At 40.8% G+C, this 19,555-nt stretch overlaps 1 protein-coding gene across 1 annotated transcript in view; it reads right to left on the reverse strand.

The window, feature by feature from the left end:
- The window catches only part of tmtc2a (transmembrane O-mannosyltransferase targeting cadherins 2a), a 55,945-nt gene extending 37,117 nt beyond the window's left edge, over window positions 1-18,828 (reverse strand). The window contains exon 1 of the mRNA XM_056367708.1: window positions 18,403-18,828. Within this exon, the coding sequence (XP_056223683.1) occupies window positions 18,403-18,485 (83 nt within the window). The 5' untranslated portion in view covers window positions 18,486-18,828. The remainder of the gene's footprint in view (window positions 1-18,402) is intronic.
- Between the last annotated feature and the right edge of the window lie 727 nt (window positions 18,829-19,555).

Here is a 19,555-nt window from a genome sequence, read left to right on the forward strand (position 1 = left end):
TAAGACGAAATCTGACATTAATTTGGCAGGTTTTATGCCCAGCTCTGATGCATTTATTTGTTTCTTTCCACATCATTTCAAATGTGTGAACAGTGATAAACTGCTGCTGGATGGTGTTCAACATAGTTGGGCACTGATGACATGAAAAAAAGAAGGAAAAAGCTGGCAAGATTTTCATCTTCTTTTATATATTACTGAAAATAAACCTGAGACACAGAGGATGAAACTTGCTTTGTATTCAAAGCACTAACCTACATTTTTTTTCCCTCTCTCCTGCTCAGTTCACTGGATCCATCTTTTCATTGATTAAAAATAGCCCATCCTGCAGCTCCCAGCAGTTCTCCCAAGGGTGCGGAATAACCAGCGAGAAGTTTGGGGAAATGAATAGACCAGTTAAATGACTTACTTTAAGTCCTCATGCAGAGATTAGTGTGCAGCACACTAAATTACACAAAGCAGTCTATTTTAGACGGTGGATTTTTTGCTAAACAGCTGCAGCTAATGTAGCAAACGTTAATATTTACAGTTATTTTATTTGTTGCTCACAGATCCATGCACTGGAGGCTCATCTCCTCTGAGGAAACGCTTGTTGATCAAGTGTTTGTGAGAATATTTACTGTATAAATGCAGCTGACTTTCCTATTGTAGTAAATATACAAAACTTGCACAAACATTGTCCACAACAGGACAGACTGCCTCTATCTGAAATTCTGCATGATAATGAAAATACTAATGCAATGAGGTGACCCATGTCACATTGCCTGCAGTACAAAATTAAAGTGCACAATAATTGATAATGACTTTTGTCATTATCGATTAAACTGCTGATTATTTTTTCAATTAACCAATTAATCATTTTGTCTATAAAATGCCATAAAAGACTGAAAATATATAGTAATATATCTTGTTTTGTCCAAGCAACAGTCCAAAATCCAAAGATGTTCAGCTCAGTATCATGTGACAAAGATAAACATCAAATTGGAGCTTTTGTATATAATGGGAGGAGGTCTAGATGAATGAGAAGTTATTCTGAATGATGAAAAATGAGAAAGCCATTGATAGAAATCAGTTTCCTGTCATTGTTAAGCTGCACAAGAGCAACTAAAAAATACACAATGCTCCAAAAATGCAAAATAACATTATTCAACTTGATGAAAGACTGAGGATAATTATGTAAGGCAGCAGTCTACACTGTTAGGTTGTGCTGTTGTGCGTCCAGTTAATCTGTTGAACTACTGTGTTTACTGAGTGGTGAGCGCATGTGTTTTGTTTTGTGATGTTGGCTAGTTAGCTGTGCATTGGTCGAGCATTTGTACAGTGGGGTTGAAGCATTAGTTTGTATATTTCAGTTAGTAATTTATTGTCACACAGTAAATCATCTGCCAAGTGCTGTGGTAACCTAAGCATAAACTCATCTTTATTTTACAGATATATGTTATTTTCAGTTTCATTTTTATTTTTGCAGTGGAATATGTTTTGTTTACTTTACTATCCCATAAGGTTTTGGAGCCACAGTGCAGCACAGCTGCAGAGATGAGATTTGTCTTTCAGCCAATTTATTGCTACCAAGGTCTCAACCACAATCCAGAACCCCTGTGTCCTGTGCCGCTTTTTCTTACACACAAAACCCACCACTCACACATCAGAAACACAGAGTCCCACAGTGTGTGGAGAGGTGCCTGCAGGCAGTGGCCACGCAGAGCGAGCGGCTTACAATTACAAACATTCCTATGTTCCACTCGCATCAATATCTGGCCTGAGTCCAACTAAGTAATATAAGAATATATGCATTTAATTGCAGTGATCAAAGGGGCACGCTTCTGGATAGTTACTCCTCATCACTGAAATCCAGCTGTTTTACCTTCATCATCAACGGAACCAACAGCTTCAACTCCGAGCTGATTAAGATAAAGCCTCCTCTACATCCTCAGTCCCAATCGAGACAAACAGGTTTCGTCCGGGGGCTCTCGGCTTCAAAGAGGCTGAAACAGTCTGAGCTAAGCGTCAGGAAGTTGGCTGTCTCTCTTTTGTCAGGCCATGGACTCGCTTTCATGTCCCCTGTGAAGCTGGTTTCCTGATGAGCCGAACAGCTAACTCCAAAAGGGCCAGAGACAACTCACTGTGCTTACGGTCAATGTGTAGTGTGCATTTTAACAGACATCGAACATGTGTTCAAGTCAATAGTTAGATAAATAAATGATATTTATACCCATTTGACGTCCCTTAAGTGAATATCAAACATGGTCTCACTCATTGGTCTGAAAAGCACTGACTGAGAGGCAGGAGTTTAGCAGCTGGAGGCCGCAACAATCAGTGAATGGAGAGTAGTTTAAAAGATGCGCAGTGCTGTAATGGTCACTGACTCACATCTCTGGACTTCCAAATATTAGGACTGTTGCAGGTCTAAAAATTAGACAAGACTCAATTTCTGTGGGTACTTAACAAATACTTAACAAATACTTAACAAATAATACTTACTTAATAAATCACAGAACAGAAATTTTGCATGTTTATCCTGCAGGAAGGGTTTACACTTCTACAAAGCACAGCACTCCTCAATAACCTGCGAGTTGCAAACAAATTAGCAGTTCTTAGCCGACTGATGACATCGCAAACCCAAGCTACTACCGCTCCAGAAATGCTGGGAATTGTATTCATCCCTTTTCTTGCTGAAAATGAGATGACAAGATTTACGCCAGTCTCATGTCTGTCCGTTTAGCAGGAGCCTGGAGGCGCTTAGCTTAGCTTAAACCTGGGAGCAGATGCAAACACGTTGCCTGGCTCTGTCCAAAGTTCACAAGTTTACCTCACACCAAGTTCATTAATTAACACGTTATATCCCATTTGTTTTTAACCATCACAAAAACAGCAATGTAAAATCAACAGTGTTTAGCTTTCACCAAGAATTACTTCCGCCCAGCAACCTGTCTTTATGCTAAGCTAAACCACCGCCTAGCTCTAACTCCATGCTTAATGAAACAGACGTGAGAGGTGTATCAATATTTCTAATATTTAATTATTAGTAAGATAATCGTCAATTGGCTGATCAACTGAGACATTACTTAGTGGAAGTCATTCCAGATCTGGAATCAAGTCCACTGTCATTAGGTGAAATATTTTTTACAGAGACATTTTTAGTACTCTGCATTTCAAGTGGTTAAAAAATTATGAACCCAATCATTGAGAGTGCGACTCCTTCATCTATTTTTCAGCAGATTGATTGCAGAGTCTTTATCTCCATCTAAGTGATTGATTGATCACTTCCCATTAGCTGCTCGCACAAAATAGAGGTGATCTGACGACTATGCCGACACTGCCGCCTCAGCTAAAAAAAAAAAAAGAAGGTGACCAAGCCCACCACAGCATTCCCTGAGTGATGGTGTCGATAAAAAGGCTCCGATGAATCCTCAGCTCCACCAGGGGAAGGCTACGGGAAATCAATGGCTAATAAAACAAATGCTTTACATTCCCCCAGGGCATAAATATAACAGACACAGTGAAGGGGAAACTGGGTTGGAATATAAGGGATTTAACTTGCACTTCAAAAAAAAAAAAAAAAAATCTATCAGAAAAATGAATTTAATGACTTTAATTTGATGAACATGACAACTTACTGTACAACTGCAGAGGAACAGTAAGTTGTGCAACTGTTTGTACCATGTGAGTATTTGTACCAAAAAAAAAACCAAAAAGAAAAAACTGTGAATGCAGTCAAACTGAAAAACACTAGAAACTTGGGGTTGGGGGGTGTAACGGTTCAATTCAACAGCAAATTACAGTTTCACACCTCCACAAACAACCCAAAGACCACCGGGAACTGCTTCGGAAAAAGGGTCTTACATACAGATGTTTCCCCCCCACATGCATTAAGATAGGAGCCCTTAATGTGAAATTTATAGGTATTTTAAAAAACGTCTCACCCAGTAAATATGCCTTATGCCTACAGTATGGAACTGTGCCAGGCAGAATTCCTAGTGAGAAACACATTCAAATGAGCCAATAACCAGGAGCAGTGGATGCTGAGAGTTTTACAGGGTTTCTTAAATCCGCGTGGCTTTTCTCACACATCCAGCTCTTATCAGTGAAACAGCAGCCAACTTTAACACCATCCATCCATCCATCCATGAATCCCACCAGTGGGATCCAGCCAGAAAACCACCTCCAGTGCGTTACAGGAAAACAAATGAGCAGCCAATCAATCTGTCCAAATTCTGCATCTAGAATGGTCTCTGCAGTTAATTACAGTGTCTGACTGTGGACGGGTAATTAGGGTGGCCTCTTTGAGTCGTCTGCATCCACGGTGATAAATGTGATGCTTGATTAAAAGCGGGCTGAGTGCTGTTCTCTGACTTAGCCAAACAATACAAAACTCACAGCTGTGTGCAGGCTGGGGATATGATTTTAAATTCCAGACAGATGTTGCTGTATCTCAGCTCTCTGCTGCAGATGCAACACTGTTGCTTCTACAGGAATTTAAAAAGAATTATGCCATTTTAGTGTGGTCTTAATCTGCTGCTTCCCTGTTTATCTATCTAATCATAATATGCAAAAATATAATATGCACCATATTTCAATTTAAATTTGAAGTGTGAATTTAGGAAATAACTAAATATTAATTCTATAATTGTCTATTGACTATCTGACCCTATCAGGAAACTAGGTTTGTAGTTCCCAAATCAAAGAATTATATCACAGAAAATCATAGTACATACACATATACTGTACACGTGGTGAATAGGTGTAATAGTGTAAATAAAATAAAATTAAAAAATTGAAACTTAATTTTTGGAAAGCAATCATTTTTCTGTCCAAATATTCTGCCGAGGTTGCTATTACAGCTCGTGGCATGGCTATTTCACCATCAAGCATGTGACCATGACCATGTCTCTTCTTAGCGACAGGTACAACTCCCTCTCCCTTACCTCCTTAATTCATTCTACCTTCTGCCCCTACAATCAATTCAACTGGCCTAGTTCCAGAGAAGCTGCGGGTATTGGCACACTGACCTATAAAAATGCTTAAACTCATGATTATGGAAGCCTGCTCCTTCCTTCCTTGAATTAAAATGGGGGGGGGGCCTCCAGCACATGGGGACAAATACGGTGCCTGGCATTGATTTATCTCTACAGGGAATAGCTGAATGTCGATGGGTCGTGAAGAGTCACGGCTTAGGAAGGACTGCCAATGTTCTCTGCTCACTTTTCACCTCAGTCCAGCAGTAATAATTTGCATGAGCACATGTTCGAATTTACGCTCGCACATGCAGAGCACCAGGTGTGGACACAGAGCATCAACAATACCCTCCCAGTGCAGGATATTCACTGGAATCAACAGCACGGCAGACCTTGACACACCTTGACTTGTCCCTTTCCCAGGAAAAATGTTCCTTTTCTCAGTCTTCAATAAACATCTATGTATCCCTGAAAACAAATTGAACTTCAAGAACTGAATTGTAGTGCTCCCTTGACACACAGGAATAAAAAAGTAAACTGTACTTTTGAATTGCTGAAGGCTAATCAAATGCGGATATGAGGGCTCCATACTTTGTGGTACAGGTCTGTTCAACGGTGAGCGAACAACTCCGACGCTCCTTTGAGAAACCGGATCATTTTTGATCTGCTGCGGAGATTATAATGAGGACAACTTTAATTGCTGATGACAAATCACGGAGCCAGTGGAGGATCTGAGTGGTGCAGTGCTGCCAAGGGAGCAGCTGGAGAAACAAAGCAGCATTCTGTTTCTGCTCAAAAGCCTTCTGTCTCCGATTAAAAAAAAAAAAATCACTTTAATGCTCCCAGAATTGGTCTGTAATCCGATCACAAATTAAAAAATGCTGCTATTTTGAGGATGTAGAGGATTTGTGCCTTTACGTTGTATGTAAAGACTGGCTGCAGGTTGTACAGAAAACACAACACCCTGCAGTGGCACATTCTGGAGCAGTTAGGCTTCTTTTCTGCTTTGAAAGCCTTCAGTGGTCAGATTCACACGCAGCATTTGTAATGGCCAAGCACGCCGCGCTAACAGACCGTACAGGACTGTATCCAATCCAGAATAGGCCTTCCTTTCTTGTGCCGTGACCAGTTGTCACATTCCAGCATTAGCCAGAGAGAAACGGCAGCTATAGAGTGTTACCACGGGGGCCAACCCAGACCAAATCTGTCTTCTTTTCAATGATCCCTGCTAATTATCTAAGATCTTTTCAAATTCTGATCTGTGATCTGTTGAACACGGCTGGTACAACGAAACCATTTGCCTCAACTCGACTTTCACATTGGAACTAATGAAGTCATCCCAAAAGTTCAAACCCCATCCATTTGACCCTTAAATCACGACAAAGCAAAAGTTGGCTAAAGTGATTCAAAGGTACTTTAACTCAAGCCATGTTTTCATTCAACTCTGAAACAACTTAGCAATACAAACTATATCAATGGCACAAAGGCAGGCATAAATAATTATTGCCTATGAATTATGAGACCAACAGAATCCAGTGCAATAATAAAATATGTGAAATGCACTTCCCCACCGGAGGTTTAATATAATCCAAGTTTGTCAAACTATCAGCATGAGCCCCAAAATATATGGCTCTGTTTAAAATGCAGCAGGAAACTCCATTATGAAACCATAAAACGCATCGTATAACATCATAAAAGTACCATATTCCCTTAAGAGATGGACTGGAGGGACAAGCAGACATGATGTCATGCTACAACATCATGACATTTGCATGGAGGACTGGGTTACAAGTGTTTGTAGCCAAGTTGTTCTTCTTGTTTTTCAATACATACATATAAATCACAGCCATAGAAAAGCATTGATGGAAAGAAAGTGAACGCTTCCCTCTTGTTTCCACAGTTAAAAAGGACCGACATGAGGCTTTGCTCACAGGAACACTTTAATACCCAGTTAGAAAAATCCACATACGATACGACACGAGAGTGGCATCAATCTCCTCATCGGACTCCCTGCAAGAAAGTAGGTGTCATCCTTTTCCTTTAACTTTCTCCACAGCTGCAAAACAAATAGCTGTGAGCGAAACACACTAGGAAGCCATTTCACTAGAACACAAAAATAATAGCATCCTGCATCATGCATCCTCACATCTGTGTGTGACGAGAGAGAGAGAGAGAGAGAGAGAGAGAGAGAGAGAGAGCGTGGGAGGACGGGTCTTTTCATTTCCCGGACGAATGTCTTTTCCCTGTCTGCAACAGCGATGTCACATGGTATACGTTTCTCCTGCTGATAACGCTATCAGTAAGAAGATGCTGCTGGTCATAGCAGGGACACAAAAAAAAGAAGAAAAAAAAGCAAGGCCAAAGAGTGTAGATTAAATTGTCGTTGTCAGACTGCTCAGTAATGGATGGACTGGATGTGGTATCACGGTAATGAGCGAGCCTTGAGGGAAAATCTCTGTCTGTGTGGATTTTTTGATGAGATGTACCCAGTGTGGTGGATGAGCTGGCACCGTGGCACTCAGTGGTGACCTCTAATCTGTGGGTTGCCTCGTCTACTGAGCACAGATACAAATCTACAACAGGCCAGCGCCTTTGGATGTTTCCTTGGTTCAGTTTCACATGAAAAAGAATGATTGATTGCCCTGGTTACTGAATTCCTTTTAGGCAAGGGGCAACCAATCACAGTATTGACATAGTCTGAGCTCCCTGCTGCATGTTTCTCATCAAAATGAAAGTGAAAATGCACCACAGAGCTCAAACAAACTGGTCATGTTCTTATTAAAAGCAGAACATGCATAATTCAGTGACCTTCAGTACAGTCCACCAGATTAAAAGATGAAAACAATTAATTGAAAGGGTAAACTGTGGAGGATATAAAAAACTGTGTGATGCATTAAAAACAAATTACAGTGTTGTCACAGCTCTTCATAAAAGCAGTGTAACCATAACATTTCCATGGCCATTGATCCATGAATATCAATATGATGGTGTGAAACAAATTACATTCTGCAGAGAGATAAATACGGCGGCTGCTCTATCTCGGGTATGACTGAGGCGAGAGAACAGCTATTATCAAATGCAGATTTCTCCCATTTATCAAGGCTGCTTTCCAGTGTGGGTTTGCCTGCAGCCAGAACTGCCATGTTTACTTAAACTGCGATTCACCTTATCTCCAGCAAACTCCAGGTACCGGCAAAAACCAGACACTCATCCCATGGCGAGACTAGCTGAGTTCAGAGTATTGAGCAGTGCTTAAAAGGGCAGTGCATCAAAATGGGAAAATTGGCTTAAATGTTTCCTGACCCTGCCTAGATAATTAAGGAGGATAGTTAACTTGAAGGATGATGTGCTTTATGGTTCTAAACACAGAATAATGACCTTCCAACTGAGCCAATCCTGAATGAACTGGTGTTTCGATTGGGCAGGAAATGATGTACCACAAAACAAAAAACTGTGGCTATATGGTTAAGCAGGAAATTACAGTCCACTTTCCAACTCAGTGCAGCTTAGCATCAAGCCATGCAGATTCCCTCTAATTGAACAAAGTTAAATTTTTTTTCAACAGAAATTGCCAGTTACTTCCATTGTGCCACAATGTGAAACAACTCTAAAGTGGAATTACCGCCTCACGGTTGTATGCCTCCACCACTCAGACTAGTTTCAGGTTATATCCCTGTTAATCAAGAGTCATATAAAATATTAACCATTTGTGTAAAACTTTGTCATAATTGCTGTGTGAATTCTTGAGTTATGGCTAAAAACATATTGGTGAGGTCACCATCAACTCAACCTGTGACCACCAAAATCGAATCAGTTCATGCTTGAGCCCAAGTGAAATTCCCCCAAGAGGTTACTGAGATATCATGTTCCTGAGAATGGGACTGATGGTCATACCGATTTGTGGCCGTATTCTGATTGGTTAGTTGGCCAACCAATCAAAATATAGCTGAACACCAACTAAGAAATAAGAATACAACTACCTACCAACCAAACAATCAGAATAGAGCTGGAAATCAACCAACGCATCAGAATACGGCTACCAATCAACCAAACAATCAGAGTAAGGCTGCAAACTATCACCATGACCTTGACCTTTGACCTTTATCCACCAAAAGCTAATCAGTTTTTTTCTTAAAACCAGGTGAATGTTTGTAACAAATCTGTAAAATTCCCTCTAGGGACTGCTGAGATATCCCATTCACAAGGCCAAAACTGTGTTTTGTGAGGTCACCATGACCTTGACCTTTGACCACCAAAATCAAAATCAGTTCATCCTTGAGTCCAAGTGAATGTTTGTGCCAAATTTGAAGAAATTCCCTCACGGCATTACTGAGATATCACGTTCAAGAGAATGGGATGAACGGAAAACCCGAAACCTTACTGGCTCCGGCCCTGGCTGTTGCCAGCACTGAGGCATAACAACGCAGCTGTACTGAGACTTCCACACTTCCTCTATCTGTATTATCTATTGTGGTTGTCCACTTTTAGGCGCTTATCAGGAGGAAACAGGAAAAGGAGAAAAGACTATCTCTCTCTGCAGAGTACATCAAGTGGATTGGAATGAAATATGAACACAGTATATGACTTTTAAACATTTATGAATCCAGAAACAGTGAATTTGGACAGATTACAAAAATTCTGTATTGAAACCGAGACATTTTATACATGTACAAATGAGGATTTTGATTGATGTTGTTCACTGGCTGAATTATACCCATCTAAAATCTGTACTTTCCTGGTGTCCATGTCCTCCTACAGGTTCTGTTTCGGCAAACTCCTTTAACGAATGTCTGATATCGTGCTACGAAGACATTGAAGGCAAACAAATACCAACTGTAGCACACTTGAGTGACAAAGCTTCCAGTATAATCACTTCACTCCTCCTACATCACAATAGCAAACAGTATAACTGTACCCTTGAGTAAAGCCAGCAAGGCTGTCATCTGATCTCTCCTGAACCCTAAATCCCTAAAGCCCTCACACCAACTCTCTCAATCTCCGCCTCTCAGGTTTTTATGAGGTGAGAAGCACAAACTGATTTTCCCCCACACACCAGGCACTCTACAGTTGGCCCAATTCTGACCCAGAAAGACTTATGCATATTAGTATATTTTACAAGAGTTAGCTGAAGTAGCCATGCATGAAGATGGAAAGAGTGTGTGTAGTGCTCAGCTAGGGTTCATCACCAAGGCTGCCGAGCTAATGAATCTCTATTGGTTTTGTGAAGCGCCTGGCACTTAAAATTATAATTAACACAGCACAGTCTCAGTATCCCATGGTGAGATGAATGGGAGTTTCATCATGTTGCAAAATGATTTTTACCTCGTCATATTATAGCTATATACCAAAAAAATTGTTTGGCAGTACAATAATGTGTATTTCTTATTTTATGGAGCAATTTATTCCAACTCAGCTAAATGCACAAGGCTTGTGGAAAAAGTTATTGCTTCAGGTGATAATAAGCACTCGGCTTAAAATGTTAGCGGAGCTCAAACAGCCCTCATCTGCAGACTTTATTCTTCATTTGTGAAACTTTAGGTATGGTACGCATTAGCAAAAATTAAAAGAATTGTTTGTATTTTGGGAGTTATGCTTTTTTAACTTAGTTGAGAGGACAGATACCAGCCTCATGTTTGTGTGGTAATCTGCTATCTTAGCATAAAGATTGGAAACAGGCAGAAACCACTATCTTAGCTCACCCCAACAAAATTTATTTTATTTTTATCAAATTATATTATATTTTGTTTAACAAGACTCAAGGAAGTCACTATGCCAGTTTTCCCCCTGCTTCCAGCCTTTATGCTAAGCTAAGCTAATAATCACCTTGTGGCTCAAACTCAATAGTTACTATAAGAATGGTGTTGATCTTCTCATCAACCTTTCACTAAATGTCAAACTAGTGCAGCCTAAGCAAAACGAATCAGCATCCCACGTCAAATGTTTCCTGGACCACCTCAAAACCTCAGCTTCCAACCCACCGACACCTTCCAATAACTTCATGAAACATGCATGCACAGCACAGAGGTCATACAAACCACAGACACAAGAGCCTCATCAACCTGATCATTTACACGAACAACTACTGACAGCTTCACCATCACAGAGGAAAGGCTGTCGGTGCACACACACCTCCTCATGTACAAACAGACCACTCGAGATTCCGATCCAGAGTGGCAAATGAAAGTCAGTACTCACTTTAGAGTGCTGTTAACAGTCACGACTGATGCCGGCTGTAGTGAAATATGAGCGCTTTGTCAAGTGTAGCAAAAAAAAACAAAAAAAAAAAACACGTTTGATTTTCTGTTCTGACAGCTGTTCTCGGCTACAGACAAAAAAAAACTTCAGTCACTGAAAAATGATACTCAATGGATATTGATTACAGAAGGCAGAAAGGGTAACTGCTTGAGATTCGTGTGATCACCAGCTTGGGCTTGGTTTTATATTACGCCCCAACTGCTCTAAATTGTTTTAGTCCACCTTGTAGTTTAAAGAGGGAAAGTGGATGCCAGCTTCTAAACGTAATCTAACGCCACAAAAAGGAGCTTTGCTTACAAAGTGAGTTTAGTGCGCTGTGGTAGAAATTCAACCCCATGCTGCTGAAGACAGTTATGAAGGGTCTCAGTTAGAGACGGGCATAATGAACACACATGTAGTTGTCCAGATAAGAAGCTTGCTAGACCACTTATATCTGCGGTTCGGAGGATTTCACTCTCCCAAATCTAACATGGGTGTTACATGACAAATGTACAGCTTTGGCCTGTGTATCATACAGGATGCTGGCAATGCTGTCTGTGGATACCAGTGTTTTGGGATCCACATATGGTGCGTATACAGGGAGGGTCGTGGGACTGAGGTTTGGCGGTCATGTCTTGGCAGACGGGCGGGTCGACTGTGGCCTGCTAAGCATAAGGGCCAGCCAAGGGTTAGCAACAGCCTCAACCAGCCTCATGCATCGCTGGGACCCAGTGGGACAAAGAGGGACAACCTAAAAATAAACAAACCCGTCTCTCCTCCATGTTGTTTAGAGGGTCCTGAGGAAAATGTTCTATGAAGTATTACATTTATTAAGTCTGTCAGAGGACTGTGGAATTCATCAAAGCTCTCAAACTATGCAGCTAACAATTACTATCAATCAATTCATCGATTAAACTCTATTTCAAACACCAGGTGCTATGTATTCTTTAAAAAATTTTTTTTGCAGTTTCTTGGTCTTTCTGCCATTCATACACCAAGCTGACAATAAGTGAGAGTGCTGTCAAATAACCACTTTGACTAAAATTAACATTATGTTGCCATTCATTTTGGACTTATACATAGATATATAGCAGGCCTTGCTTCAATTGAACTAAGCATATATCTACAGAGAAACCCTGTGCCTAACCCTTGAAGCTTTTCTGATAATCTGACTATTTCAAAACGTTCAAAAACTCCCTGAAAGTAACTGTAGTAAGTGCTAGGAAAGAAGATGCCTCAAAATCAGAATATAAATCCCTAGCCCCATCAGCCTGCATCACTAAAGCAGGGATAGTGAGTGGGAGGAAACCTCAAATCCTCAGTATGTTCTTAAGTCAAAAGTTCAAGGTGGCAGACCTTAGAACTGTACAAGGAGAAGATTCATCTTATTAATAAAAGGGATTCAACTTATGACAGTACCTTTCGTAAAATGTTTCTGATAAAGACAAAAAACTGCCTAGTGTGTGCCTCACTACCCTTTCATTATGAGGAACAAGCCATGCAGACAGTTCTGTTTGCCAGAGGACTGTTTTTCCTGCCTCTTTAAGGATTGCAGAAGCTGGAGCACATCCCAGCGCAAGGAGATAGGCTTTAACATTTCATCCTGTCTTCAGCACAACTGCTGCCATTTCTTTCCTTAAGCACAGAACTGGACACCATTATAAACCCAAAGAGAACTTCTAATTCACTCTATTCAACATACTGGTTTCTCAAGCCTTCATTTGTGGCTTCCAAAGCAGTTTCAAAGCCACATCTGCAGAGTTGACCACTAAGTGCTTACGTGAATTAAATCTGCTACTAATCAAGACAAGACTCTTTCCTCCCGCCTTCCCATTGTTTGAATGGTAGCCCGAGCCCTCCATCCCGAACCTAAGGAGGCTACAGACAGCAAAAACAAGACATCAATAGCAACACTCTTTTTATGGCCAATGAATAAAAACATATGTTAATTCTTAAATACATACTATTGCATACAATGGTGACAGATCACCAGATAAGTTTTCCCCACCAAACCACATTTTTCATGAGGTTTGCCTGTTTCTCCTCGAAAACACATAATCCTTTATGTACGCAAATTTGGTTAAAAGCCTCTTGCCTCAAAACCATCTCAAATTACTATTCATAAACACTTTTTTTCATTGGTTATCCTCACCACTTTGTTCATTTTAACTTTCTGCTTGTCTTGAGGCGATGTTACTCATTTGTAAAACGCTTACAGTAAAAAATTCCTCCTGACAGGCACAAGCTTTTACACCTCAACAGTATTACTCACACACAACTCAGTCAAAGACATTTTGCTTGCTCATTTCATTAGCCTACTTCTTCCCTCAATATTTATCTGCTCCAAGCACATAGTGTAACTTAAACAGCCTCAACACAACTAGGGCACATGTTTTAGATAATTATTCCGCAAGAGTCACAGAAATTTCTCCACCATTTCTCTTCTCTGAACCCAACCGGTCGAGGCAGATGGCCACCCACCCTGAGCCCGGTTCTGTCAGAGGTTCTTCATGTTAGAAGGGTTTTTTTTCCTCTCCATTGTACCAAAGTTCTTGCTTGTAAGGTCCAAACCTTACTGTGTAAAGTGCCTTGAGACAATGTATGTTACGATTTATAAATATAAGTGGAATTGTATTGAATTCCTGGCAACATTTACTAGAGTGGGCCGAAACGTATCACAGTGAGCCTTGGAAGCGCCAACCCATTAAAGATAACATGAGCTGTAATCAATCACAGACATGATTCAGAGATTACATGGGTGCTTTTGGTGGAACCTGATCAAATACAAGCATCAAATGTACAAAGTGATGTTTGTTAAACTAACAAATTGAACATTACAACACGGTTGTGATTAAATAAAAATAGATTTTGAGGAACATTAAAGTTTATATTAATGTTTTCAATAAAAATGGCATGTAACACTGTCTTGGTCAGTGTTAAGCAGCAGTACATTACTTCTAGTATTAGTAAAGTAGTGTAAAAGATTTAAATGTACATGTTTAAAAAAATTAAGTAAATTGAGTAATTGTTTTACTAATCCCTTTAAACCTCAGTTACTTTGAGATTTTGGGGGCGGGAATGTTAGCTTGGAGCAGGAAATCAGCTAGCCGGCCAAAATAAATGGAACATGCCTTCTGGTAACTCCAAAGTAACCTTGTTTACATGTTACATGATTTTTAGCTAGCTACTGGTAAGCCTACAGTCAGGACTATTCATTTGTCTTTTGTTGAATTTAAGATCAATGTTCCCTCCCCTTTTAGGCCTATTTTAGTCAACTCCCAAAGGAAATATCTGTCTCTGTAGCTGCTAAATGCTCCATTATGCTCACAAGCTATCTGCTACCTTTCTCTCTCTGTGGTTGGATGCTGGGAGGGTAGCGTCCAGTTTTATCAGAGCTTTATAGGTGAAAACACAGATGAGAGCGGTTAGACTAAACCAAAACAGTAAAGTTACGGGCCTGCTTTAAACCAATTAAATGCACTCTTTCTCTTATCTGAGTGGCTGTTGATACAAGCATATATGAACATTCCTGACAACAATGCTCCTTATTAACTGAGGGTACTTCCACATAGGCTACTTGTTACATTTATTTGTGGGACAAATGGAGGTTGCATACATAACCAAAACAAGGAAGCAAGAAAACAGTTCTTCCCATGTTTTTTACACTCCCTGGGCAGCTTCATAGAGATATTGTTTATACTTATAGTTACATATTGTCATATGTGTGTTCCAAAGGGTTAAACAATGTGTGCCCCATTAACATTCATACAGGCAGTTGATTAGCACTTCAATTCTAAGCATTATGTTTTGAACTATGATGAAAGGGCAGTTCTTTAAGACAATCCCATATTGATGCATTTATCGGTTAACCCCAGAAACCAAGCTAGAGGAGTAACAGATGTTGCAACCAACAGACTCTGTGATCCTCTGCTTCATTGTGGCACTTCTCTTGAGTCACTACTCCATGGCATATTAAATTGTTTAATCCCTGGTTTGGGTTGACCATTTTTCGTTTTAACAATGAGGATATTTCAGATACAGAATGAATCTAAATTTCACGGTGCTTATTAAAAGGGAATGTGCCAGCCAGTGAAATCCAAGCTTCACCAATCTCCTCTACACCCAGAGCTTCACCCAGTGATTAAATTGTTTTGCTCTTCTGAAACAAAGAGGGAAGATGTTTTCTCTTCAATCCCCTTGGGGACCATAATGCATTTCTGAGTTGCACGGAGAGACTATGACGTGATATGGGGTCACAGATTTCTCAGGATACACAACTCTGAAAGCTGAAAACCACTTAGGATGCATTTCATTTCACAATGTCACCTTCTTTTTTTTTTTTTTATCTCTTCTCCTTGCTTCACTTTTTGTGTCTATTGAATAATGCCCTCGTCTTCCTAGTGAAGACATCCATTACGGAGTCGATTTGCCAAAATGTGTTGTTAAAAACCAATATCACTGAAATGTCTGCATCATGCAAAGTCTCATTTGTTAACTTGTCAAAAGCCTCGATGACGAGTTTTCAAAGGCGAGTTGAGAGGTTATGGTAAATACATTTTCCAATCTATAACCACAGTGCCAAAGCAATCAATCTAACAGGCTGAACAAACATATCAACACTGTGAGAAGATTGTTTAAAAAAGGAGCCTGCTTTTACATTTGACTAAACCCAAGAAAAGCCTGACGGTAAACCAGCAGATCACATCTTGATTTTTTTTCCCCCCAAATCAAAAAATGGCCTGGCTCAAGTTCTTTCCCAGCTCCCGTAAAACTTAGTCATCGGCTTTTCATTGGGATTACCATTGGCCAAGACAGTGCCTGGCCAGGCCCTGAGCAGTGCCCAGGAAAAACACTTGACATGATTGAAAAAGCAGAGAGCAGCCAGAACATCCCCACAAGTTAGACTGCACAGACATAGAGGACTTATCAGCTTCGCCATCTCGTCTAGGATGTGAAGAACTGCATGTGACGTGTAACACAAATTTGATTACAGGGTGAAAGGTCAAATAAGTCTAAGTTCACAGCAAAGGATAAATGTAGAAAAACAAATCTGTCTACAACCAACAACTCCAGAGCAGAATGATGAGTGCAGCTCTCCTCTACTCCAATCTTTCTCTCGCCTTAACCTTTTGCTCATAACTCTCATCTAATCCCCACAGGAAGAGACCGGGAGCGCACGACTCTTGACCCCAAGCGAGGACACCGTTTGATGAACGACCATGAAAGGTCAGACCTCTGATTGGTATTCAACCCCCTCCATCTGAGAGCGCTGAACCAAAACCCCACATTTCTGTCCCCCAGAGTGTAAATTACCAGCGTGACGTTGATAGATACACAGCGTTGGCAGATACTGAACTTTCACTGAGGGGATGGAGTGCAAGCGTAGGCTGAAGCGGGCAGGGCAGTGCCGCGGGTAATCTGTCACCTAAGGGCTTTTTGACAACCTCGCAGTGTCACGGTCACATGTTGGGACGAGGCTGATGGATGAATAACCACTGGCCGCTTCACGGGGACACTTGGTGAGGTGTGATGTAACTGGAGACAGCATACAAAGCTCATTCCTCCCACCACTCTATGTTTCTCCACTACATCTCCTCCTCCTTCACCTCCACACACACTCGATCTTGCTCACACACAACACACAGAGGGATCACCGATGGTGCTGAAAAGTGAAGTGGGGGGGGGGCTCTTTGACCTTTAAGTGTCTGGAGATGCTTACCAGACTGAATTGTGGACGAGAGGGAGGCGACCTGTTCACTGTCTGTTCATTCTTTTAATCCACAGTAAAATTTACCACATACCAAGCATATCAGTAGTTTTCACACTGTGATTTAATACTTGATAACAGAAGACCAATTAATATCAGTTTTGACAGAGCCAAAACCCCTTATGCCCATATACAGTACTTTAAAGTCAATGAAGAACTACCTGTCTAGCTCCTCTTTTCAAAAGGGGAACAGCTGTGGTGATGTAAGGCAGATATATGATATGATATGATATGATATGATATATATATATATATATATATATATATATATATATATATATAATATTAAAGTTTAGTAGTAGTAAAGTTAAAGCAGTATCTCCAATGTGGGTTCTATCATTGCAAACTGATTATCTTGTTGACTGTTGGTCTGACGAAAGTAGAGTTTGTAGAGACCAGGGTCGACATTTTTCACTGTTTTCTAAACATTCTATCAACAACAATTAATGATTATTTGATTAAGTGATAAAATAATCAGATAGATAACTGGATAATGACAATACTTTTAGTTGTACATTCTTCTCTTTTCCCCTTTAGTCATCTTGTGATCGCCTCAGATTTCTCTTGGGACCCCTCAGATGGTCCCATCCAGCTTACTGATATACATTATATTCACAGAAGCATATCTTAGTAACTCAACTGTATTTTTTTTTTTCTCCTTATGATGATCAATACTTCCCACAGGACCATCACTGTCCTTCAGGGCAGCAGAGGTTTTCTCTGAATGCCCCTCCACAGCATGATGGTGCGTTCGCATGTTTATTCAGCAGTTTGCAAAATTAAACTCCTCATCTAAATGAGCTGGATTCCCCTCAGGCCAGGGCATTGTTATAGCAGGCAAGAGTGCTTCATCAACACAAAGAGCATCTGAGGCACATCATGTGCGCAGCAGGCTAAGGGACCCTGGCTGCTCTCAGTTCACAACATGTTGAACTTCACCTCTTTTGCTTTTAGGCACCATAGCAATGAACCATGTGCTGATGTGGACATGCTTTAACTATGCCAGTAAAATAAATATGGATTCTCTGCGAGCTTTGCAAAAATCTTAAGCATGTGAATGAATATGGGAAATGCAGGGTAAAAGATATTCAAATGTCGAGAAAAAGCAACGTGAAGTCAATGAGCTGCAAAAGAGCAGTGCAAGTTACAGGACTACACCACTGCTGGCATATTTTGGTTCTATTACTACACTTTCACCCTCCAGCTCTCCCCTGCACTCCCCTTCTCTCCCTCCGTCTCTGTGTCTTTCACTACAGCCTACAAATAAGCAGTGATTTATCACCGGCTACGGACAAAAGCACATGCAAACAAGCGGCCAGGCACAACGTCCCGTCCCCCCTCCACTTCCGTGCGGAGGTAACAAGGAGATGACAAGTGGAGGAGCGGGTGGTGGTGGTGGTGGTGGTGGTGTTGGCAGCAGCACTGCCGGGCTCTGTGGGCGAAACCTACCTGTCATCGTAGCAGAAATCAGCGTCCAGCGTGTTCAGATAGAGACCCACTGCCACGGCGGTGCACACCAGCTCCGTGATCATCTCTCAAAAGCAAAGTGGGAGAGGAGCTGGGATAGAAATGACTGGAATCAGGTCCCCTCCTCTCTCTCTCTCTCTCTCTCTCTCTCAAGTCTCTGTTATTGTGTTCTCAATTCAGCCGCTCGGCAGCGCAGCTTTCCAGACAACGCGAGGCATTTCCCATGTCATGCAAAGTGTGTCAAAGTTTGCCATGTTCCCTCTAACCCATTGTGTTGAGGGACGGGTCAGGGGTGTTGGGACGTGGAGCTAACGCCGGCTCAGGCTCGGAGCTGTGCGCATTTCTGTGCTGCGGTGTCCTCAGTGTGCGCATCTCTCTGCCTTGGCACCGGAGAGAGCAGAGTGGCGAGACGCATGTGGTTTTCAGGGAGGCGGAGCATGCGCACTGGGCGCTGCACTGGAGAGCAAGGTGGAGAGAGTTGGAAGTAAGTAATAATGCTTTCATGCTTACTGATAGGAGCGGAAATGAGGACTGATTGTGAACAGGAAGTCAGGTATAACTTAATGTTTTATCTTGATATAACAGCAACAGAAGTGATTTACATAAAAGAAAACCACTGTCTGTGCACAGTAATGGTTGCATAGTGACTTTTATGAGCTTATGTTATTGTATAGATTATAAATACAGTCACTTAAATGCGCCTTAGGCAATAATGAATTTATAATCACCTTTGAAGTTTTAGTTAGTTTGAAGTTAGTTTTGAGTTTTATTCATTCACACAAAATCAAAGAAATGACAGAAAATAACAGCTGGAAGTGTTCAGACAGAGGAACAAAGCCCAACCAAAATAATATCAAACAATATGCAAAATGTCAAAATATGTCGAGTATGCTGTTCAAATAAATATAAAACATTTGTTGACGTCTTTTTTAAAACATGTTCTGTAGTACTTCAGGGAAGATGAAATTTTAACCAAATGGGAAAGGGGAGTTTCATAGGCAAGGACCTTTATGTTGCAACAGGTAATCAACAGTTCAATGAATTAGTGTGAAAATGAGATATGAAATAATATGTAAAATGTGCCACACACCTCATATATGAAAGCACATATTCATTGATGATATCATAATTTGTG

This window comes from Seriola aureovittata, chromosome 22, assembly GCF_021018895.1.
Source record: "Seriola aureovittata isolate HTS-2021-v1 ecotype China chromosome 22, ASM2101889v1, whole genome shotgun sequence".
NCBI classification, from domain to species: domain Eukaryota; kingdom Metazoa; phylum Chordata; class Actinopteri; order Carangiformes; family Carangidae; genus Seriola; species Seriola aureovittata.